This window comes from Mchenga conophoros, linkage group LG8 (genome assembly GCF_057382185.1).
Source record: "Mchenga conophoros isolate Kocher_MC1m ecotype Shallow Benthic linkage group LG8, M_conophoros_male_GT1.1, whole genome shotgun sequence".
Classification (NCBI taxonomy): domain Eukaryota; kingdom Metazoa; phylum Chordata; class Actinopteri; order Cichliformes; family Cichlidae; genus Mchenga; species Mchenga conophoros.
Window position 1 is genome coordinate 22,029,906 of NC_140533.1, and position 25,919 is coordinate 22,055,824.

General features: G+C 40.5%; 1 protein-coding gene across 5 annotated transcripts in view; it reads right to left on the minus strand.

Moving 5' to 3' along the window:
* Window positions 1-25,919, minus strand: part of usp54b (ubiquitin specific peptidase 54b) — a 57,969-nt gene that overhangs the window by 22,558 nt on the left and 9,492 nt on the right. For 4 of the 5 annotated variants that reach the window (XM_085284959.1, XM_085284962.1, XM_085284960.1 and 1 more), the window contains exons 2-7: window positions 24,028-24,625; window positions 13,989-14,081; window positions 5,954-6,088; window positions 4,589-4,702; window positions 4,371-4,453; window positions 2,530-2,635 (exon numbers count right to left, since the gene is read on the minus strand). In XM_085284959.1, the coding sequence (XP_085141085.1) occupies window positions 2,530-2,635; window positions 4,371-4,453; window positions 4,589-4,702; window positions 5,954-6,088; window positions 13,989-14,081; window positions 24,028-24,183 (687 nt within the window). In that variant the 5' untranslated portion in view covers window positions 24,184-24,625. Of the gene's footprint in view, window positions 1-2,529; window positions 2,636-4,370; window positions 4,454-4,588; window positions 4,703-5,953; window positions 6,089-13,988; window positions 14,082-22,850; window positions 23,024-24,027; window positions 24,626-25,919 lie in introns of those variants that run through there. The other variant, XM_085284963.1, reaches the window with a different exon arrangement.

A 25,919-nucleotide genomic window follows, 5' to 3' on the forward strand; every position in this document is an offset into this window, starting at 1 on the left:
CGGAGAGTTATATAACAGGGCTGCTGGTCAAATGATACTGTAGGATCGCAGTATGCTGATTGTGGCATTCTTCAGATTAAAATGACACAAAGCTTGTTGTTGTTGCTTCCTGACAAATCAAAGAGCAGCGGAATGAAAATGCTTTCTCATCTTTAATAATGGAGTCACTGAAGAGATCGTTCATGGAGGATTGATAAACGCCTAAACCACCACAGCTGATGAGAGAGGCTGTAAACAAGCCAACAGTTTAGCTAGATTATGTAAACCGCTTTATTATATCAATACGGATCACAGCCAAAACTACAAAAATCCAACACACAGGCCCATTTCACAAGTCATTTGTCACCACCATGGTCACTGACTGCATATAATAAATGTATCATTATAGATAATGGATATCTGAAGCCATAAATCTATGATCACTTATATACATACATTTGAATCCTGCACAGCCAGCAGCAGCCAAGTATGTTAAATAATAATTCTAATTTTTTTCTTTCATTACATTGGATAGTGACATGTCTTATTTTTTCTACCAAATGAACAATCACAGTAACTATAGTAATGGATTACTTTGATGGGATAACATAGCAATGCACTGCCCACGGTGTGTAGAGTTGTTTAAATCAGCTGCAATATAAAAAAAACTGCAGTCTAATTCTGGCTGGTTCTGAAGAAACTTGGTTACTAGTAAAAGTTTAAATGTAATATCTTTTAGTGAAGCATCACAGATTTATTACAGCACAAAAATATAGTTTGAATTTGGCGCCCAGGCTGGCATCCAGGATGGGTGTCATGTAAATATGTTACATAAAAATTGGGGAGCGGGTGGCATGGAGGTGGGGTGTTTAGCGCGCAACACCACACCACATAGATACTCCAGCATTCTCCCACAGTTCAAAGACATGCACGGGATTACGCTAAGTGGTGACTGCAATTTGGCTGCCGGTGTGAATGTGACAAATTGGCGACCTGTCCTGGATGGACCGTGTCTCACGCCCTGTAACAACTGGGATAGGCTCCAGCCCCCCTGTGACCCTGAACTGGATAAGTGGAAGAAAATGGATGGATAAAATTGGGGCATAATAAGTAAACAGCCCTCCCGTGGGTGGATGCTGAGGTGGTGGAAGGGTTGAAAATAGCAGGCAGGGATGCCAAGCAACAGCACTAGTACATCGGAGGGGAAGATAAGAATTTCTGCAGCTTAAATAGTGCATTTATGTTATATGTGCTCTGAAATAAATCACAGTATACACTCTGTAAGTCTTATAAGATCTAAATGTTTCATATAGATATATACACACCATTCCCTACTCAAAAAACATGAACGGGAGCACTGAGTAAATCCTATGAGTAAATAACGTGTCACATTAAAAGACTACATAGAAAACATGAACATTTTTATTTTGTTGTCACATGTCACAGTGATCCAGTATAATGTTTACATTTTGATGAACATCTGAAGAGCTAAAACACTGATCATCTCATCTACATATTCACTTTATTGCACTGATATTAGTTCACAACTCGCCAAATTTCAAATCGCCTGTGCAAAACTTCGCCATCAATCACATTATCCAGTCCCTGCACTGTCCTATCTTCAATCTCACACTTACAGTATCATCCAGCAGCCTCGCTTCCATCCAAATACCATCACTTTGTTTGAGCAACGCCCAAGGTGGTATTAACAAAAGATCAGCGCTGCAAGTGATGAAAGATAAACACAGACAGGTTGTGTGTCTCCCGTGGGACTGCGCACACAATGCCAACGTTTACCGTGGTTAAAGAAACACTGGGTGTGTGTTAGTGTGGCTGCAGCAGTGGAAGTGGTGATTGTGCTGTGTGACGAGAGGGGCAGCTGCTCGCCCGTGCCCAGAGAGGAGGCTCTTTGTACAGATACTTTGGCAGACAGAGGTGGGTGTGTGTGGTCAAACTGGATCTATTCAGCAGCAGCACTTCCCCATGTGGCATCGCAACACACAAGCCTGCAGAACAAAGGAATCATTGAAAATTCCTCTGTTCACGTACGCCATTTTTTCTCTTCCCGTTATTGCTTTTACAGTTCGCATTTCGTGCACGGCTCTTACTCCAAAAACACTCCATCTTCATGTATAATTTCAAACCGATCTTCCTCTGAACAACCAAACACAGTTTTCTCCCACAAGAAGAAACTGATGATTGCCATCATTTACTGTATGGGAGGTCGACGAGGACAACTTGGAAAATGCTTCCCGTAATAGAAAGAGAGATGAAAAACGGGAAGAAAATGCAAATGAGCCGCTGATTATGTAACAGAGACCCGCCGTAGCGAGAAGGAGGAAAAATAACAAAGAAATGATGAAACAAGTGCAAATTATATTTTCAGAATGTGATTTTCACCCTGCTTTAGTTTCCTGATTACATTCTTCTCTTGATAAAAGGGAAGAAGTTGAGCGTGGAAGGGCACAAAATGAAATGCACGTTTTCTGTGCACGTTGAAAGGAGTGCACGTGCGTCATGCAAAAGTGTCCTGTGTGTGCACGCTCTCACGGGGCAGTTGCGTAGGTCTCCCATGTTGCTGGCGTTGCGGAGCAGTTCTCCAAACATGTCCGGCGTGGGTTTCTCTCTGCACTCCAGCATCCTCACTGCCTGGTTACTGCAGCATTGGATACACACACACACACACACACACACACACACACACACAAAATAAAATAAAATAAAATCAGACACCCGGTGAGTGAATGCATCCCAGAGTTAGACCCAAAAGAAGGAAAACTTGATAAGTTTGTTTGTTTGTTCCTCTGCATTTAGATATTGATGCTGGTAATGAAAAATCCCTCTACAGTGGGTAACTTAGCAAGACAAGCACTCATTAGGCAAATGTGCAACACACTATACTACGAAGCCAAATGAAATTTACTCCAGTATTTCTCTCACTTCACAAACGTTATATTCTTTAAATGAAAAAATAATAAATAAGAAAAAGATGTAGATTATATAGACATGCATGTCAGCTGTGAAAAAACCTTTTAAGTCTGAGAACATTTCTAAACCCTGTCTGACTGATGCTGATCTTTGACCCCACTGTAGTAATTGAGCATTAACCATATATCAGCATTACTGTTGAAGAAGTTCTTCTACAATTATCCACTCAGAAAGCTTTACTTGTCCACCATAAATGCATTTTTCTCTGACAATCTCCTTCACTAAAGCATAAAACAATGACACTTACTAATACTAAGCTCTGTTTATCCCTTTTAAGTACAATTGTCCTCTGAAGGACAAGCTCAAATATATGTTATAATTCTCTGTGAATACAAAACAAACTTTACAAATCTGTCTCAGGCTTGGTACCCAGTATGGGATAATGCGTGCATTTATTCGGCATTGTGCTTTTGTTTTTATTTGTTTGCTTTTTGCTTTTTCTAGCGACATATTTCTTTCCTTTAAGAATAACAATTTTAAAAACCTGTCCTCCTCCTAGCCGTTCTCCTCGCCTCCTCTCACCTCTTCCATTAGCCTGAAATGAACTCAACCTCTTCTCTGTACACTCTCTCACTCGATTTCAACCCCTTGCTCAACCTCTCCTCTTCAGATACACAGTCAGATGAGGAGTCTAAGAAAGCAGAAAATACAACGACAACAACACACCGGCTGGGTACACTCTTGCACCGTGTGCTTGAACCACACATTTGTTTTCTCTTTTTGGTGCCCTCTGACTATCTTACTCATGCTGACTTTTGCATATTTGGTTATCTAGACTGTAAACAACAGGCTTCATTAAGGGTAAAAATAGCTTGGCAGCGCTCACAGGCACAAACAGAGACCTGTGGTACCTCTGTGCCCCACAACTACTTTGACATGTTTATTTGTACTTTTGCCCCCTCCCCGCCATTCATTCCTCTATTTCCTCGGCTGTGTTTCATTTCCAAACGGGATATAGGAGGATCTGTCCTCTTATTTCTGTCTTGTTTGGCCTTTCCGGGGCCCTCACTTCCACTTATAGATTTATGTCGGCCCCTGGGTCCGCTAAATCAAACACCTGATTGATTACTTTCCCTGCACCTTATTTCATTGACTCGGCACATGTGCTGGGTTTTTTTGAGTACGCACACATCCTGCATGTGTATTTGTCAACACAACATCATCTACCTGTACATGGGGGAATCGTTTTGCACATCCTCACCTGCCCTTGCACGAAGATACACGTGTGTGGACGTAATGTGTGATTGCCACTCACGGTTCAGTAAGGGACCCGTTCAGGGAAGTAGGGAACACGCTGTACCTTCCTTTACTGCCACCCCGCCACAGCTTGCTGCCAGATTTACTGCAGTGTGTGTAGGTGTGTCTGTGTGTGTTTAGGTGTGTAGGTGTGCGTCTTGTCTTACCACAGGGATGTAGTGGAGATATAATGAACCATCTGAATGAAGGGCAGGGGGTCTGATGTGGCTCCACAGCTGTTACACACACACTGGAAACGAAAAGCATTCTGAGGTTCATACCAAGACGTCGCGCTCATGTTGTTTGGACGGTTTAATTAATGCATTCAAAAAGTGAAAGATGTAGCAGCTCTTTGAGGGCGCAGAAGGGACAAACATCCCCTTACCTGTTCGAACAGAGTCATGGCAAACTTCTGGTGTGGAATACAGTGTTTTGCTGTGCAGATGTCCTCTCTACTCTCTGCGCTGATATGGAAGTGGATTCGCATCAGGAGGTTCTCCTGAGAAACACGTGGGAAAGACATCAGTTAATGTGTGTGTGGTATGTACGGGAATATGGTCAGTTATAGTGTGGGTGCGTGCACGAGCGCGTGTTTGATCGCTCCTCTCTGTTGGTGCTCTTGTTAATCTGACCGTGGGAGCTGCATCTATATTTCATAAGAAGCCGACGGATTCCCTGACTGAACACATTTACTACCAATCGATCAGACACCGCCTCTCAGGCACACACATAAAACGCACACGAAGAAAGAGAGAGGCACAAAAGTGGCGAAAAGAACGCAACAAGAGGGTTTGAAAAGAGGAACGCGCCGAGGAAGTGAAGTAACAGAACCTGTGGAGTGTCACCAGAATATTTTAGCATCCGCTGCACGTAGAACTCAAATATTTTGGAAAGATCAATCATGTACTGTACCGTTTCATGAACCCGATCGGGAGTGATTGCTGGAGGTTGCTGGCCGTCCCTAGGTGTACTATTCTGAACCAAGACCTCCTTGTAATTGTTTTGTTTGCTAGCACACAGTTTGAAGACTGCAAACACCTGCGAACTACTTACCAACTGTGAAACCAGAAAAAAACAGAAAGGGAGAACATTAAATTAAATTTGTGCCTCTTGAATCGTGTTGGCTGCAGCACATTCAAACTGAAGATGAACATTCTCAGTTTCCAGACGGTGTTGCACATCTTCAAGTTACACTGCCACAGTAGACCAACTGTAGTTACTGTGGGTAATGCATGTTTTTCCCTAGCGACTGAACGCTGCCAGGGGATGTTTTAAATGATTATGTTTTCTTCAGCTATCAGAAAGGAGTAATGATTTTATCTTTTGGTCAGATTGTTGGCCGACAGAATAAGATAGCTGTTTAAGTTTGGTTGCAGAGCTCCTGAAAAGGCACTCAGGGGAGATGGTGTGTTTTCCCATTAAGTTCAATGTTTTTCGTAAGCTTGAAGATACATCAGATGAGATGACAAGGAATCCCTCACAGCATAACAGTGTAACAACCCAACAGGCACCGGCGGTGGAGTCACAAACACAGAGAGTCTAAACAAAAAGTGAACACTCCACGCTTGTCAAAAGGCATATTTCTTTGAGGCTGCTGTGCTCGATATCTCCTCTCCCCTGAAGGCTTCCGACTGCAGTAAAGATGTGGGAGTTCCTCAAACACTCGCTCAGATCAGCCTTTAGGCATCCCCTCACCTCTTATTTATGTGTGCAGGTGTGTGTGTACGGATAAATGTTGTCGCAGACTCACAAAGCACTCAGCAGCATCGTCCATGATGCCCAGCTGAAAGCGCTGTTCGTCCTGGAAAGTCTTGGCCAGAGCGCTCCGCAGTGCATCTGAAGGCAAGACGCGCTCACTGCTGAACTGGAACTGAGCAAAGATACTCTGCAAACAGAAAGACATCCACGAATCTGTTAATTTCTTTTCTTTTCCTCAAAGATCCATTACTTTACTTTTTTACAGAGCAGATCAAAAACCTCTAAACACAGCTGCCCTGTAAAGAGGAACCATGTTCTGTCAAATGACCCATAAAACAAAGAAACACACAAACAAAGCTAGTTGTGATCTTGTCAGGGACAAAAGTGCTGCACAACAAAGTCCGAGTGGACTAAAACAAACGGCACAGCTGGCCTCGATATCAGACAGTATCAATAATAAATGGCATTTGTAGTTCACTTTTCTCTGACAAAAACAGCTCTGAGAGTGCTTTGGAGCCGTAAAACCAAATCAAACTGTTGCAGGAGGCTCGGAGGAAAAGCTAGGCCGCCGAAGTGTGTTTTGAGGGCAGCGATCAGAGTGGAAGGGAGGATCTGTCATTTTGAAGAGGAAGAAGATGGCAATGTTTATGCTCGTGCAGGTGTAGCAAGTGTTAAGTGTTAAAATTGTGTCTCTCTTTATCATCACGCAACGTCTCAGACTTTAGATGGTGAGCCACTGGAGTCCTGATCCCCTGATTTAGGCATTATACTATTCTTCTTCTAACTGTGCAGCTAACTTTTTAAATACGTTTGGAAAATTAACTGCTGGGAAAAACTGATAAAGTGTTTCTAATTTCTTTATAAATATTCCAGGTAAATAATTCCTGCCACAATATCATAATTCTGTATTTTTTGATCAGATTAATTTTAACAGGATTATTTAATACAATTAATAATTTATTTTTTTGGCATCAAATTTGTGCATTAAATTCAACAAAATTCATCTGAAAACCAAAGAATCGGCAACTGAAGATGTGGAGCCTGGCGGGGGCTGTATTTTGGCTTTTAGGAAGTCATTAGCCGTGTTTATAACACAGAGTAAGGCGAGAGAATAACGGCACAAAGCAGTAACACTGATCGTCTTGTTATTTCGGAATTTTCGGAAGCCTAACTCGTATCTGAAAATAAAATTAGATTAATGGCACAAACCTTGTTACCTTATTTGGTCAGCTCATTTTTGTAAAATTGCCTGTTTGACTTAAATACCTTAAATCCTACATGGGATTGTGAAATTTCAGCCAAATTTTAGTGGTTGACAGGTTCGCTCCAATAAAATTGAAAGCTCTATATATCCAGAAATAATTCCACATACAGAATATTTGTTTTAATAATTTGGTAATATAATATGTGATAGAAAATATATATATATTTGAGTAATTTTGTAGATATTTGTGTAGAAATAATAGCGCTGCACTTACTTGGGTCATGGGTCAAGGTTGAATTAGATTAAATTAAGGGATTAGATGAACAACTGTCAATTCAATTTCCATTCAATTTAATTTATATGGCACCAAATCACAACGGCTGCTTCAAGTTGCTTTGTGTTGTAAGGTAAAGACCCTACATTAACACAAAAAAACAGAGAAAAACCTAACAGTCATATGACCCTCTGTGAGCAAGCACTTTGGCGAAAGCGGGAAGGAAAAAGTCCCTTTTAACAGGAAGAAACCTCCAGCACAACTAGGCAGGGAGGGGCCTGAGACAGTTGTAAATAGTGGCAGTAGCTGCAGAAAAAGTAGTGGCACAAGAAAACGCAGTCTGAAACTTAAGCGTAGTGATGTAGGTCTTAACACAAGCACTTCACCCAGTATTGAGTTCAAGCAGAGGCACCGAGAGCAACTTTTGACTGAAGCTGGACGAAGGAGAGCTGCAGTGTCCAAAGAGGGAGAGATAAAAGCATGGATGGACTTCCTCCAGACTGCCAACGGATAAAAATGACCTAATTTTTTGATGGTAAAAATTCTCAGTAGGGGGAAAGAAAAAAAAAAAAGCAAAACCGAGCAACTATTTTTGACCAACGCTAAAACAGCCCAAAACAGAAATAAACATAAGTCGCTCTGACGTGTCGGAGCAGTGGTTGGTGCTCTGCTGGTTTCCGTCCCAGTGGTATTTCAGTCACTGATTAGATGGCTGCGCTGAAACGCAGCGGGTGCTCTGTGTCTGGAGGACTTAGAAACAAAAAATTTAAATAAAAATATTCTAACATAGTCACAGTTCATCAGCATCCACGTGTCATGATTATGTCCACGTTGGTTCCATTTTTGTTTGGTATACAGAAATATAAGATCATGAACACAGTTAATTTATCTTAAACACCAGCAAGTATTCCTATTTTGTGAATGTTTTTCCATCTATCCTCATGTTACTGAATCAGTGCAGATAAATACTGGAATTGCTACATGTGATAAATTGCACTATGGTAAAGGTTTTTTATTCGCATTCAACAAATGCTTATCTAGTTCAGGGTCCAGGGTGTGCTGGAGCCTAACCAAGCTGACAGGCAGGCTCCAGCTTGAACAGGTCGCCAGTCTGTTGCAGGGCTAAAACACATTTGACACTTAAAGTATTCTGAGTGGGTATAACTTTAAATAGATTAGAGCTTTGGGAAGCTCTGGATTAGAGCTAGGCAAGCTAAAAAAGTTAATCAGTTAATTCCTTAGCTTCTTAAAATCCACATGGACGCCAGCGAACCTCCTCAGGTTAGTTTCAGATTGAACTTTACTTTTACCTACATGCAAAACAGAAAACAGAAGCTGTTGTGTTTCAAAACTCTTGCATCCATTTCAGCCTAACAGTTCTTTAAGTGTTTGATACTCATACTGTAGATGAAGATTCTGTTGAACTTGTAAAGACACCTTCATAAAATTGTGACTTTTCTGACATTTTACAGGCAAAACATAATAAAAGATAATTTTTTAATATTAAAACAGGCATTAAAACTATATTTTAAAAAGTGGTAAGATTTTCTGATTGATCCTTGAGGGGAAGCAATAGAGTACTTGTGGTAATATTAATTATATGGTAACACTGTATTGCATGGAGTATTGCACATTGTGTTGCAATGCCATTCTGCACTTCAACTTGGCAAATATCACATATAGCACTGGGCAAAAGTCTTGACTGTGTCTTTTTTTTTTTTTAAACTGAGGAAACTGGACAATTAGGGGACAAATAAAGAAGTGGCAGACATAAAAAACTGTCTGCTGCAGTCCTTAAGAAAAAACTCCAGAAAAACCTGGAGAGATGCCCTTCAGCTGATCCTCAAGCCATTCATCAACTAGGGAAACGGGTATAAAAGAGCGAGTTATGCTAAATTACTCAAGGAATGGACTGAAAATCTGTGGCAACAAGTCTTACAGAGTGATGAATCCAATTTTGAAATTTTTGCTTCAATATGTACAGAGTAGATAAGGAAAGAAGTACAATAGTGAGTGTCTAGATGCTTCTGTGGAGACTCTGTCTCCATTTTAACCAGTGGTTTTGGGGATCTTGTAAAAATGCATGGAATCCAGAAAAATACCATCAGATTTGGACCCAGCCTCTGATTGATTGGCAACATTTTCCAGCATGACAGTCATCTCAAACACACCGAGTGAAAATGTGTTTGAAAGCATACCTGGGTAGAAAAACACGCAATGAAACACTATCAGTCAGAGCACAGACCTCAACATTATGGAAGCGTTATAGAGAACAGAACAAAAGGCAGCCAACATCCAAAGAACGTCCAAAGAAGAGCTTTGAATGTCCTTCAAAGGAGCCTGGAAAACACTTCCTGAAGACTACTCAAAGAAAGTTTGCCTGAGAGAGCTAACGCTGAGTTGCAGAATAAAGGCACTCAAACCCAATATTCACCTTTAAGCTCATTAGAACTGTAAAAATTGTTTTTGCCTTATATGCTGTATTGCCATGTTTGCACATGTTGGACCTATTTCCTATATAAAGAAAAAAATTAGGGGTGGCTTGAGCCTTTTGCACAATACTGTAGGGCTATTCTTAAGCTGCACTAGCCTTCCCACAGTTGCTGCTCTCTTCAAGCTACTTTGCAACCCACCTCAACCTCAAATCTGCCTTTCATGCCACCCTTTGATGTCTGCTCTATTCTGTGCTGAGTGCTGTTCTACAAAAACCAAACTATAACCACAAATTGTCTTTTGACTATAGTGGTCCTGACTGAATTACAAAAGGGCGATTCAGCAGAAAGAACAGAGGGAAATTTTATCCATCAAGTGTAAATCTATCGAAGACAGAAAAATGTTGCATTTCAGTACAGACTGTGACGGAAAACGTACACTCATTTGATTAAATTGCGTTTGCTGGAGGCTGCTCAATAATTTTCTGAAGCTTCAGTCAGCAAGAACAGCAAACAGTAGAAAAGGGAAAAGTTGCTTCTGAAAACACAAGTTAACTTATCAGGCAACTTTTTTTTTTAGTAATTAATATATTAATTTGCATCAAGCCATTTACCTAAATTAATTATATCTTTAGAGGTTATTTTTATGAAATGTGGGGAAGTGGTAAAAATCCTAAATGAAATAAATATAAATAATACAGACTTGATTTCTCAAACTGGCTTTCAATTATTATTATTAATGTCGTATCAAATTAAAAGTCAGATTCATTGAACCCTGCAATAACCCTCCGGGTTCCTTCAAAATGTATTTGCCAAAGCAAATAAGTCTGTTTGACAGACAGCTGAGAGTTCACTTCCACCAAACCTAATCTTCCTACGCCTAATCACGGAGCAACCGACTTCAAACATTAAGTTCACAACAAAATTAATGTGAGTTTAAACTGGATTTTCAAGCCTGATTGCAGCACTAATCTTAGGTTTAGCCTAAATTAGGATCTAATTAAGCCAAATAAGCATTTAATGAAGCTGTGAAGTGTGATTTAGTCTGGTGCTATTAAGTTAATGATTTCTTCATTTCAGGTGTTATTTTTGAAATTGTGGACGCACGATCTAGCAAGATGGCTGTGATCAGGTGGGCCGGGCATGTTATAAAATAATAGGCAACAATAGGCTTCGGTCTGTGTGTGTGCGAGCCGAGGGTTGGCAGTGGGAAAGGTAACGCAGTGAGGGAGAGAGCGAGCGAGAATAAGAAAGGGAAATAGAGAAAGAGAGAAGAGGAAAACGGAAAAGTGAGAGCAATAGGGTGTGAGTGTGTGTGCTGACTGCAGCAATGCACCAAGGAGAATGGAGGGGGAATATACCCTACAAAGAGAGGGAGGGAGGAGAGAAGGAGGGAGGGGGAGGAGAAGGGGGAGGGATGAGGCAGAGTGAGTAAGAAAGGAAGGTGTGTGCGCGTGTATGTATGTTTGTGTGTGTGTGTGAACTCAGTCCGAGTGTGAGGGCAGGAGCAATCGACGCAAACTCCCACATTCATTCATCTTTCTGCTTCCCTTTTGCTCGTTTTTCTCCTCTTCACCTTCTTTTTTCTTCCTCTGTCTTCTTGCTCATTGCAGCATGTGTGTGTGTTTGTGTGTGTGTGTGTGTTGCGTTCGGGTATATCTGCATCCAAGTGTGCGCATGTGTTTGTGTTGTTGTTGAGAGAGATAAAATGTTGCAGTGATTTCTAAGGGGATAGCCACAGGCAGCCTCTGAACTTATGTTTACTACGAAGGCAGGCGCCTTCATCTGCTGCAGAGATCCCCCTCCAAAATAAAAGGATCCACAATCTGCATTTATGTCTTTGGCTCTTTAAATGTGATGCGTGAAAATTTAAGCAACCATTAACGTTCATCTGGCGTGTGTTTTGGCTAGTTGCTCAGAGACTTTTATCTCCACTGCTGTAGGGACTACAGCCACAGTGTAAGAACAATGTTACATCTGTTCTTTGGTGGGACGGTTAATGGAAACTGACAGGAAAATGTAAACGCTTAGCATGGTGACAATACCTTTGATTTCTACAGCTGTTGCACCGCACCCCAAAAAGCTTGAGGGTGTGTGTAGGTGTGTGTGTAGGTGTGTGTGTTAGAAAGATTTGTGAGCATCTTAAGACGTACGTGTGTAGCAGCATAGCCTGTTCGGCATACAAGTAGGACCTTCGTGTGTGTGTAGTATCCCAGCGTGGGCTCTGCTAGCTCAGCGCTTTCAGTCAGCCAATTAATTACAGAGAAGCACTGGAGACAGAGCAGAGTGTGGAACACACACATCGACACCGCTACACACACACACACACACTGAATCACACCACACCACATTACACACAGCACTTCTCTTCACTCAGACACATATTTGTCATCACTGATGCAACAAATGGCGGAAACAGTGCTGCATAAGACTCGTTTACTACGAGGGTCTCACGATTTCACCGATCTCCTGTTTCTGTTTGGTTACTTTGCCACTGCTGAAATGATGAAATATAATAAATATTCATACATATAAATATGATAAATTAATTTAACCAGTACACAAGTCTATAAATGTGCTGCTTCTAAACACTTAATAAAATCTGCTCTTCACAGAACCACATGTTGTATTTTTACACTATGTGCAGAAAGACAAAATACTGCATATGAGCAAAAGCCTATTTTAAATGCAGCCAATAACAAAACAGGTAAATTGTGTAGATTAGTAGGTTTGTTGTCAAGTTAAAACCTCATCTTCACAAGCTGTTTTTAATAGTTTTTGAAGAAGAAAAAAAGAATAAAGGTCACTAAGTGGAAAGAAATCATACAAATACAGGCAAGAAAAAAATATATATAATGTAGCAGCACTGCTTATACATTGCATGTCTTTGGCTTGAGATAGACTAGAGTAAGTGTTGAACCCTTTAAAGCGTGAACCATTAAACCATGAAATTGCCAAAAAAATCAAATGTTTTATTATAATGGACAGTTTATTAAAGTATCCGACTAATTTGTTTAAAAAACAAATTATATGTATAATTCCATATATGACTTTTAATTTGTATCGTATTTCCTACATCTGCCTTTTTTTAAATTGCTTAAAATGTACTGTGCAATTTATTTTGTCTCAAAAACTGTATGTATCAAATATTATACACTAGGCATTAAGGGGTTAAAGTGATCTGACATGAAAATACAAATCTGTGATACTCATTTTATACACGAACACCTGAGCTGCTTCTTACTCCTGCTGCTTCAGATACCTCTTTTGCACAAGTCCTGGAGCCTTTTTGAGAACAGGGTAGCAAAGAAATTGGACTTATTTTCATGGCAAGAAAATCATGGCTAAAAGAATCTGCAACTGCATCTGCAAACCGTTGCTGAATTCTCTTCAGCAGTGGATTCAGCTTCTTGGTAGAAATGTGAACATCAAGTCTGGGCGACAGCACCATGCTGGTTGTAATGGCATGCCTTGAGGTACAACCTTTAGTAACAATGAGGCTAATGTCCAAGACCAAACCTCCTTTGAAAATGGTTGTGTTTAAAACTTTTGTTCATCTGGTGTGCTTTTTTCCCTCTTTTAAAGCAAATAATCAAAAGTATTAGAGTGTTACATAACCAGTTGCAAGAATCCCCCCTGCTGAGTTGAAAGAGATAGGTTTCCCCGACCACTGCGTAAATCCATAAAAGAATTTAGTCTTTAATTAGCTTAAAAAAACCCAAAATGGTTTTGGTTGTTATATAGCATGAATAAATGAATATAAGGACATGTAAAAATAAACATTCCTGTGTGTGCAGCTCTAATTGTTTCTAATAATCTTCTGTTTGCTGTTTATTAGTTTGTCTTATTTCATTTGCATCATATCTCCCTCTGTTTATCTGTCATTTACTGTAATTAGTCTTTTCGTGATAACAAAAGGACCCAATGAAAAGAAAACACAATAACATAGTTTTGTCGCCCTACACTGGTTGGCAGATAAATGTAATGGAATAATAAACTGTTTGCATGTTAAACCATTAAACTGAAGTATAAGTGAATTGTGGACCATAATGGACCAACAGAAACTGTCAACCAGGAAAACTGCCACAATGAAATACAGCAGAGTAATGGGCACTGCTTTAGGTTTACAGTAAAACCACTACAAGCCATTAGAGGACAAAAGGAGGGGATGTTTTACCTTCAAAGCACAGAAGATGCACGAGTCCTCCATGCACTTATGAGTGGTCAGCTGTCGAAAGCTTCTGCGGAAGATGTCAAGATGCCAAAGAACCTGAAAGACAGTTAATGAATTTATTATTTATCCAGTGTTCAAACTGGAACCAAGTCCTTTGTCCCTTTTTGTCTTAATTTTATTGTTTATTCCTTAGATTTCAGTTCCCTCTTGTTCCTTCTTTGAGCTTCAGCATGTTTAAATTTCTTGTTTTTATTTATTTCTGCGGGTTTGATCCTGCTCTGCATCACCGAGAGCTAGATTTTTAACATATCTGTTTTCTTATTTGTTTGCAACTCATGTGCTTCACATGACTTTTAATCAAAGGGTTGTTCTTGAAAAAAGGCAATTTTGGAGTCTCCCAAAGAGCCAAAGCAAAACATTTAGTTAATTTGCTCTTCATTTACTAAAAAATAAAATGCACTTTTGATTATTGAGTGATCAGAAATAGCAGGAAACTGCATTTGATTCATGTCATCTAAAATTAAATCATTCTGCTCCACTACCCACACAGCCCAAAGATCCATGTTACGCAAGTAAAACCCATAAATCAGATGTTAATTGAGCAATAAGTAAAAGTTTGAATACACCCTTCTTTTGGTTACTGATTTAAAAGCTTCAGTATGTTGGAAAAATTCTTAAAAGCTGAACTTTCATTATTTAGTTCTTAAAGCATGCTTGGAAAAGCAACACTTTGATCTATGTCCTTGAAAAAGATCCAATAGAGACTTTTTCTCTTTTGTGCCATCATATACTACCTGCACCTAAAAGCAAAATGCCTGCTTGTGTGCGCACTTTGTCTGTACTGATTTAAAACCTTCTGTCAGGACTTCTGGGAGAAAGGACGCAAACGCAGGACACAGAGGCAGGTTGAATAACAAAAAGCAAGCCCTTAATGGCTGTTATGAAAAAAGGAGATACAGGAAGTGCAAAAGACTAGAAAATAAAAACAGGGGATTAAAAATGGAACAAAAGAGGAAAAAGATGAACAGACAGTGAGGAAAACACAAGTTTATACACACATGCAGTCGATTAAAGATAAAGAAAGTTGAAAACAACTGACACAGGTGAAAGTAATGAGGGTGGGGTATGCAATCACAAAGGAGGGCAAACAGGAAGTAAAGCAGCTAAAAACACACACAGTCATTACCAGAGTAAAACAGGAAGTGGGAACAAGAAAAGAAAGAACACACTGGGAAAACATGAACTCTATAAAAACACAAGAAAGAATATCAGTTAAACCAAAACAAGGCCAAACTTGAACAAATACTAAATTAAAAACCAGGACAGCCAAATTATTGCGTGATTAATATGAATTAAATCTCGATTTGGAGCGACCTGTTTTCACAAGATTTGTTCTCTTTATTTCTGATGGTTTCGCTGCTTAGAAACTGCAATTGCGTCAGTCGCCATAATCAGTGGAATTACCATTTTTGAATATGCAGTAAGGCTAAGTTTGGTGGCGTGACAGCTCGTGGCTGCAGGTTGGCATAGTAACACAGCATGTTTTCTGGTATGTTGGTTTTGCAGGTACACAGCAGCCAAAAATAGGGACTGACAGCACCGCTGAAAAGAAAAGAGCAGGCCAGGTGCTCTGTTTTTCTGGAGTTAAAAAGTTTGACTAAAATCTAAAACAAATGAGATCCGTGAGTTTAATCTGCACCCAGCAGTGTGGCAAAACGAGCGCTTTGTTCTGTGTTTGAAGAGATGAGGCTGCTCACTAATGCTTTTGATGCATGGGCTCAAACAGACAGTTAAAGATGCAGCAGGGAATCCTCTTTTACTTCTTTCAACATGTTTTTCAGGTATTAACGTGGAAACCTGCAGTACATACATCATTTATATATGTGAGAAAGGATGCTTCAACCCCACGTGAACTATAGTTAAGTGCAGTAATTCATGGCTTAGTGTGATATTTTAACTTTGATTTAAGACAAAATGAGACTGATGACATATTGAAAAGCTAAGCAGACATCAGATTGCACTCAGCAAGTGGACTTCCTCTTTTGCCATCAACCTGATCTGTTTACCTGCATCCAACCAAAGCCTGCCATCCTCAAGAAACCTCTGGTAGTAAACCTCTTCCCTTGTCCTTTCCGAACAGTTCTGCGTACAGATTTGCAAAATCTGTTTATAGAGGTTACTCACACTGTAGCTTTGAAAATAACTGAATCAAATGACTTTCAGTAATGTGAAATGATTGCAGAGAATCAACACCCAAGTCTGCAGCGCGTGATGGCTTTCAGCCATTTTCAGCTAATTGTTTTTTTCCATCAGCTTCCACTGAGTGTGCTTTCTGCTTTGTATATTTTCAGCAATAAAAGACAGTCAGCAGACATGGCGATGGAAAACTACCAGCAAAAAAACTCAAAGAAACTAAAGAGAAAACAAAAAAAACTTGCAGAAAGGGAAGGTAAACCAGCTGTTGCCGTTCTCCCTCTCTTCAATGCATAACTGGAAGAAAGAGCTTTGAGTGCATTAATTCAGCATGATGTTAAAAGATAATATTAACATAGCAGTGTCCCTTAGGCCTCTACAGAGATCTGCAGAACAAATGCACAAGACTGCACGCACTTACAGTATGATTGCAAAAGAAACCTGAGCATTACACTGGAATGTGTGTCTTATAAAGAGAGTGATAAGTGGAAGAAAGAAAAGACAGCTGATAACAGACTGCATGCTGACGCCAGTGTATCCCTTCTATCTTCCCCTCCTCACTGTTTCTCCTCCTCTTTCTGTAGTTTATTTGGTCGTGATGAATCGGCTCCCTGCACAGCACTGCAGCAGCCACAAGGAGGGCACAATCTCTCCATGCCCATCTCTCTTCATCAGCATGTATCTATCCATCTCATTTTTCTCCTCCTCTAAGCACATCCCTCGCTTTGTTCCTCCCCCTGTCTTTCTCGCCCCTGCTATCATTTGTATCATTTGTTTTTCCTTCCTCTTCGTTTTTTCCCCCTTTTTCATTTCTTTGTCTTTCTCTCGCAAACAATGGTGAGACTGCAGGAACATCTTAGGGGGGGAAAAAAAACACCAGTTCTATGCATGACAAAAACGATGACCTCATCAGCTAATGCTTTACTTGGTGTGATAAGTGACAGGATGATACCTGATGCATGAGTGCCAGATTTATGATGCCTTGGAAAAAGTTTGCACAAAGTACGCTCATGTGTTCACTGCATATTTGTGAGATTTATGGTTCCCTGAGACAGCACTTCTGCTCAGACCTGGTGCAGTTTTAGTAAGGCTACTTGTGCTGCCTCGGCTAAAGTCAAGAAACGCAAGATTACACAGATTACATGAAAGACTGCAACAATATTGGCTGCGGCTAAATGTAGATACAGACAGGTGGCAAATCAAAGGAATGTCTACTGCAGGAAGGAAACTTTATTCATCTATAAGATTTTGCTGCTTTGATGATGGTGGTGAAGACCGCTGTCTAACATCACAGAGGTGGTGATTGGCTTTAGAACAAGGGCCATAGCATCAATCAATTTTATACTCATCAACTCATTCAGTGAACCCTTGTGCCCTATGGATTGGGGAGCCTTGCCATATATCAGAGACAAAGGCGATCACTATCAGCAATGTCGTATTGATTTGGCCCAAAACATGCCAGCAGAATGGCCCGCAGGGGTACGCAGGGCCATCAGGACCCCTGACAGGAGAGGTCACGGGATCAGGATTTTTCTCCTTTAATGTGTCATTCCACTATATCTGTGTTATTTTGGCAAATACAGTACCACACACTCATGTAATCTTTATCATTCTACTTATTCATGATTCACAGGAATAATACAGCTTAAATGCTCATGTTAAAATCAGTGTGTGAGCTCATGGCTCATTGCCTCATCTTGTTGTGTGCATCTTTATGGGATTTGCAGTTTTTGGGGGTTGTGGTCTGTCTCTGGCAAAACTCCCGTATTACTTAAAAAACATGCAGATTCACCTTTTTTAAGAAGTCAAAGTGAGTTGAAACTCCAAATAGATTACATTTTTTGGTACTTTCTTTGAGTCATTATGGCCTGAACAACATAAAATGAACTGACTATGGTAATACCCAACGCCTTATTTTCATTCTTGGACTCACCTTGAGTAGTTTTGCATGATTCACTGTTCAAAATAGCTCTAATTCACTGAGCCTTGGTGCTATTAATCATCAGTCTGAACACTTGCTTTAACTTGCGTCTAATTGGCTGACCCTTACAAACAAAAGGTTCAAACAGCAGGTGGGTGGAGCTCTGTGACCACTTTTTAATGAAGCCTACAAATGTCAATTGATTTGCTTATAAAGAGCTAAATAAATAGGTTACCATCACATATAAATGGCGTTGGGTTGTGACTTAGAAGCCTTGATAAACAGTCTTATTATAAATTCCTGTAACTTTAAAGGCTTCCAAAATGTACATACACACAGCTGCTGTCATTAATAATTGGAAACACTGTCACACTGAGGCATTTCCTGCACGTCAGCTGATCAGCATCAGCTGACTCTCTTAAATACCAATCACATTCAAACATCCCCCGGTAGTCTTCAATAAAGACAATAAGGAGGCCTTCATAATCGGATAACCGGAGCACCACCTGCCTCAAAGTGCTCTTAGGACTCTGTTGGCTGAATTCTGCCCTCCATGTCCCCAGCTCCTCCTGTTCCAGTCTCCTATTACCACATCTGGTAATGCCATCTCATTTCCTGTGCTTTTTGTTTAACACATGATACTGTTGTCATCGCAAAAGCAAGTTCATAATATCCTGTACTTTTGACTCGTGTATCTGTCATTTAGAACAGCAGTCCCCAACCTTTTTTGCGCCACGGACCGGTTTATGCCCGACAATATTTTCACGGACCGGCCTTTAAGGTGTCGCGGATAAATACAACAAAATAAAACTAGTACCGGTACCGAAAAAAAAGAAGATTTATTCATAACACACGTGAAAAGACCCAGGAAAACCGAGTTAACGATAAAAACGATAACAAAATAACGCTGAAAACCGATTAAAAACCCTGAAAACCACACATTTCACACCTGAGCCTCAACTCTCGCGGCCCGGTACCAAACGACTCACGGACCGCTACCGGTCCGAGGCCCGGGGGTTGGGGACTGCTGATTTAGAAGATTATGCTCACTTCGAGCTTCACATTTTTATTCTTGAAGTTAAAAATGAGCAAAACAGGCTCCCTTGTAGTATTTCTAGTCCATGCTATAGTATCTAAGTGACTTTAGTCTCTAAGGCGGTTGATTTGCAGCATGATGCTATCATTATATATCACGCACAATTAAAGTTTTGTGGATTTGAATTAGGTGATACTGCCATGAAATTAAAATTATATGATGTTTTTCTAAGGTGTGATACAATAATAGAAAAGTCATAAGCCACCCCTCTTTCCTTTATATTTTAAATCCAAGGAGCAAGAATTTCCTACTATTTTAAAGAGGTCTTGAGTAGTTCTCCGGGCTCTCCAGAGGTTTTTCAAAGTTTATCTTCTAGACGTCGGCTGCTACTCCACTCGTTTTCAGTTCAGTCCTTGTACCTGACCATTTTCATTTTTTGGTTTGTTTAACCACTTAACACTGACCTTTAAATAATTCAAGCATTAAAAAAAACATACTTAAAGGATGAGACCATTTAAAGTCGACACATAACAGAAAACATAGCAGGAAACCAATTTTGAAATGTGTTTTTAGGAACAAACACATAATTTGTTCCCATTTCTTTAGATGAGTCTATAAAATACAGCAAAATAAAGTAAAAATGTATCTTTGCAAACAAAATGATTTCCAAAGAGCCAACAGCTGAAAACTTGGCATATCATGGCATGCTGTGTGTCCTCAAAGAAAATTAAGGAAGTTGGACAATTGGAAGACAAAGGAAGTGGCAGGCATGAAAAACCTGTCTACCTTAGGTGAACAGTATCTGAAATTCATGTCTTTGAGCGATAGGAAAAAAAGTCCAGTAAAACTACTAAAAGAGGTCCCGAAAGGAGGTCAGGGGACAGGTACAAAAGTGAGCTGCTACAATAATCTGTAAAGCATAGTGGAGGCTCTGTCATGGTTTTGGCTGCATTTCAGCCAGTGGTGTTGGGGATCTTGTCAGAATTGATGGAACTATGAACACGAAAAAGTACAGTCAGATTTTCATCCACCATGCAATACCATCTGGAAAGGCTCGAAATATATCAAATTGAGGGATGGCTCACAACTTTTGAATAGTTCTTAAGCTACATACAATTGTAGCCACACTACAATTTTTTGCTCTACCTTCCCAATGCTGATTTTATTTCTCAAGTTTAATCATCAACTGAGCTCTGCTCCAACACTCAAACCTGCTCTGAATTCTTTCATTAAATGATGACTTTCAATAAACGCCCTTCGTTTTAATTCCCCCTGCATCAGTGATGAGTTTGCCTTTTGCATCAAATCACAAATATCGGAAATGCTTCAAAAGCCTGTTTTGTTGTCTGGTTCCTAGGATCATATTCAAACAAGTGCAAACCTCAAACTTGTCCCCACCGCTAGACCTTGAAATTGAGTAATGTTTTCTTTTTGAGTGTTTTTTGTATATTGCCTTATAGGGCTACTGGCATAATAATAACAACCATGCTAAATTTCTCCTGTTATTTGAATATTTAAAAAAAGCAAATTCCTTCAAAGTTACAAGTCAACACAAAGAGGAGACATTGTCTCCCAAAGAAAACACTGCTGCTAAACTACCTCCAATCCCTTGTTTGCAGTCCAGGCTTTTCTTCTATGACTTATCAGTGTCACTATGTAACACATTTCCATAACGCTCACGTAGCGGCTAGTTTGGCACAGCCTCAAACAAAGAATAAGCAGCTACCTTGCACTCCGGCCTCTTTATTTGCTTGCCAGAGTCTGTAACTATAAAACGTCTCAGCTACAAATGTTCTGCTGTGGGCAGTCAGAGTGAACATAAGAGTCTTCGTGCACTCACAGCAACCAAGGAACTAAAGAATCAGTGCATTACTTTGATTTTTTATGGAAGTTTCTCTGCAATAAAATGTCCAAATGCTGAACATTAGCGTTAGCTTTGACTGTATGCCCACTGAACAGAAGCTAGAGAATGTCAAAATGTTAGTTGAGTGCAATCAGAAACTGCAAAAATCTTAGGAGTCAGCAAGAACTGTGTGAATTATTTCTGCTAAGCCACAACCTCAACTCGGCTGGCTTTATTCTTAGCGTTCCCTGATGGTGAATACGTGAAAAATTAGAAGGATCACTTCCACCTAGTTTCAAGGAATTAGGCTGGGAATTTTCAGAATAATCTTGCTGACAGACAGACTAAAGGCAGCGGAAACACCTCTTCACTGAAGCTTGAGCGTCCACCTCGACAGGATCAGAGTGACCAGTAAAGCATGCTGACCTGCACCATGGCATATTTAGCATACTGCGTCTGTTTGCACACACTAAATATTTTTCTTTACTATTAAGTAGTGTGGCGTGCTACAGCAGTCTCTACTTGTTCAGGGTCAGATTCTGATTCAAGCAGGTAGTGCTGAACTCTGACATCAGTACAGGTCCTGCAGCAATGTGCAGTGTGAAAAATCTTACTTTACTTTCACTTCAGCTGTATAACTGCAGGAAAACCAATGCAAGCGTATGATAAAAAATTTAACTTTGCAATCCATACAGACATGTTTTGTTTTTGATAAGAGTCATGTAGAAAACGCTGCACATCTACAATCTTAATTTTGCTCTTCCCTACCACTGCATCACACACACACAAGCACACGCACATGTGCACGCTGATGCCTGATGAGTGAACCCATGTTTCTTTTTTATCAAAGCCAGCATTATCCATACATCCTTTAGCTATGATATTTTTTTACCTGTGTTTACACAATGAAAAGTTGCTGAACATGCGCTTTACCTCGGAGCACCTCGCTCATTATACTACATAAATTGATACAGAAAAAAAAAACACTGATGCAGCTGTTGTCACACAGCAGCTCCACTGCAGCAGCAGCAGCAGGAGGTTAACTTCTTTGCCCAAGGGGCCTTGAGGAGCAGGAGAGAGAGTATCTCACTTAGTATCGATGCACAATAGCAGTAAGACACTATACAGAACAAAGAGCAAAGCTTTTTTTTACAGCTAGCTGCTGAATGGACTGGTTGACAGTGTTTTTTTTAATGTTAACAAGATCTTAAAAACGTGATTTATAAATATTCATGAAATAAATGAACATAAATGAATAAATAATATGTGATAATGGTTTGTTTCAGTGTAAAAAAAAGAATATTTTTGGATTTCAGGCAGAAAATGTAGGGCTCTGTAAAAATAAAATGTTTCCCTATTAGAGACGTGGCATTTGTACATTTTTACATTAAAAAAAACTAAAATAATTTCTGCAACAATAATGTTTGGTTGCAGGATAACTGCTGATGAAGCAAGTTGTAAAGCTGAAATCTGATGTCTAATTGTTAATCTCACCTGCCAACAGACAGTTAATACAAGCAAAAACGCCCACATGAGCACCCCCCCCCACACACACACAGACACACACAGTAAAGTACTGCCAACTGCAGCTCAGTTCTTTAACACTGCCTCAGTTTATCCTCACTCATCTGTGTCCTGCTAAAAACATCCTCTCCCCATTCTGTGTGTGCATGTGTGTGCACATGTGTGTGTGTCCTTGAAGTGGCCCACTTCCTTTGGTGCTGAAGCTGCACTGCATGCCTCTGTTGAGGCATTTTCTTTATTTCGCAAAAAAAACCAAACTATATGTCCTTCACTTTGTCTTTTCATCTCTCTCCCTCTCCCCCCACTCCCTTCTTTGCTCTTCACAAACATTCTGTTCTTTCTTCTTACCTTATTGGACTCTTTAATTCCTTTATACCTCTGAGCGGCATCCCCTTCGGTCTTCTCCTTGGTTTTTTCATACTGCATACTCCTCATCCCTTTCTTCTCTACTCCTCCTTCAGCAACTTTTCCTCTTCACATCTATCCCTCTGCTCTCTCCGACTCTCCCTAAGCTTCTGCCCCGCCACCCCCCTCCCTCTTCAGCTAACTTCTCTCTTTTCTTACTCTCTCTCTCTCTCCGTCGCTCTCTTTCAAGCCAGTACTCAAGAGGTATTTACTGTGTGTGTGTGTGTGTGTGTGTGTGTGTGTGTGTGTGTGTGTGTGTGTGTGTGTGAGGGCAGGTATGTTTGTGCCAGCTGGAAGTCTTGGGAGGAGGGAAGCAATCTTTATGTGTGTGTGTGTGTGTGTGTGTGTGTGTGTGTGTGTGTGTGTGTGTGTGTGTGTGTGTGTGTGTGTGAGGAGATGCAGCAGCACAGCATAAGCATCCACATACTCAGACTGGATGTCCACACTGAAGCCAGACGGTCAGCCATGCCAAAACCAACCGAAGCACGCAAACCCTCGTTAATATGGCACTAATCTCATCCCCGTCGCGCTTTAAGAGTAATTTACTGCAGGCTTCATGAAAGTGTGTGTTAGCATTGTGCATTATGTCCTAAATGTGAAAATATAGACACAGATGTTGAAAAATGAGTTTTTATATAAGAAAGTAGTTGCTATTTTTTGCCAATAGTACACAAACTTAAACTGAAACATTTTCACTGTAAAGGCTTTCAGAGAAACACAGATTTGGAGAAATAATCACCTGTATTTTGTGCTTTTCTTACATAGAAGAGTGAGTTGTTAAGCAGCCAGAAAGTATTTGGAGCTGTGTAATTTATTATTCTTTATCACTATAGATAAAAATACAGCTTTTCTTACAGAGTCTACATATTTTAGAGGAAGGTAAATGGAACAGCAGACAAGTTAAAGTGACAGATAATCAAATAAAGTCAGATTTTTTTTAACTTCTAAGAAAACCTACGAATTTAGAGCACTTGAACTAGTGTGACAATTACTCATGCAGGTGGATTAAGATCAGGTGCCATTGAATACTGCTTTAGTCGTAAGAATCTCCATGAAAAACATTTTAACGCCTAAAACTTTCTGCCCAGAAAATGCTTGTGCATGTGTTTATCTGACTGACCTGCAGGGCGCTGTTGAGGAAGCAGCTGTTCTGTCCCGGCTCGTTGCTCAAGCCTTTGCTGGGTGCGATAGAGGTCATGGTTCTCGGGGTCACCAGCCCCTGCACCCCACCTACCGCTCCACCGCCCGACGCAAAGTAGTTCCTCTTCCACGACATCACTACCTGGACGCCCCCGTTTCCACGACAAGGCGGAGAAGGGGCGGGGCAGCAGACCAAACAACGGCCTCTATGTCACTCCCATGAGAGAGAACGAGGGAGAATGAGAGAAAAGCAGAGGAGGACAAAATGGACGGAGGAAGAGGAGGGAGGTGGCGGCCGTAGATTGAAGAGACGCGGTGTGTCTTAGACGGGGATTTGGCACCCATACAACCCTGCCCCTCTCCAGCCGTGTTTTTACTTTAAAATCTGTCCACTTGCATGAGCCAGCGGTTGGCTTTTTGTTTTTCTGTTTTTAGCTCCTCGGATTTAGCAGTTTGTGTTTAAAGACATGAGAACGTTTCCAAAGCGTCCTTTGGCAGATTCTGTCACATGGATTAGACAGCGCTGCTGCTCCCATGTGGGGACTCCGTCGATGCTTTCTTCTCCTCTTTTACTTTGCCTGCAAGACACAAAGACCAACCTGTTAGGACTCTGCACACACAACAACGAGCAACAAGAACCTTTAGCAGGTTTACCAACAGGTACAACTGTGGTACTAAATCCTGTTGACTCCATAGACAGAGTGATGTTCCTTTAGTACCAATGCAGCTGAAAAAAAATGACGAGGACTTGTAAAGACTTAAACAATAAACTCTGTTCCAGGGTGTTAACCAGATAAATGAAAGTGAGACTGGTCTACCCCTCCTGAGAGTTTGTTTGGCAGATACAAGAATATCACTGATAACTATTCCCTCTATTGCCTTTATACTTATTACAACACGCTAGCATGGAAACAACATGAACAAGTAATCACCACATTCGATCACTCAAAGCAAAACTGCAACTTTAACCTAGATAGCAGCAACATTTGGTCCTAATCAGGATACTTTGGCACTTTGGCTCAGACTTTGAGACTAGATGTGGCCCAATAGTCACAACATACCAACCCAGTCTCATGGCATGGGAATAGTCCCACGTTTTGCCGCGATATCAGGTTGAACACACCTATTGTCTTGCACATGTTAAGTAGATCCTTTGGGTCACATGGGTTGCAGGTTGGGAACTCTGCAAGACATTTACAACCAATTTTTGCAAGGCCATATGATGTTGGAGGGTGAACTTGGTCTATAATTATGATTAAGTGGGTGGTTTGTGTCAAAGTATCATACACATGATTGCCAGGACTAGGTTTCCTAGCAGAACTCTGCGTGGTAACAAGATGATTAATGTCATTCCCTTCACATGTCAGTGGTATCAATGTAATGGCGGATCACTGTATACTTCTGAAATCTGTCTTGGCCTCTTTTATGGCATCAACACATAAAAAAGGCAAAATAAAATAATGAAATACATTTAAACCAGCAAATTTTAAAAAGGCGGTAAAGGCTGTTGCTTTGCCATCATGTAAACATCATACGAACACAATAATATGAGGGAGGGTAGCAGTGCATCAGTGGTAGGACACAGGAAGAAATCTGTTATGTCATCTCATAATCAGTACTTAGGGACATTATCTGGAGCTTATGCTGGTTCAAGCATCAATATGCACGGCTTCTAAACATGCGTGTGTGAGATGATAAAAAAAAGGCAATCTGTGTGTTTGTTACTCTACAATATGTGTGCGTGGGTGTGTGTGTACATGAAGTTGCATAACACCACAGGGCAGTAGCTAGCATATCCGCAGTGCCCCCTCCACCCTCCCTCCCTTCCTTCCTTCCTTCCCCTATAGCTTCCCCACTTTTGGCAATGCTCCC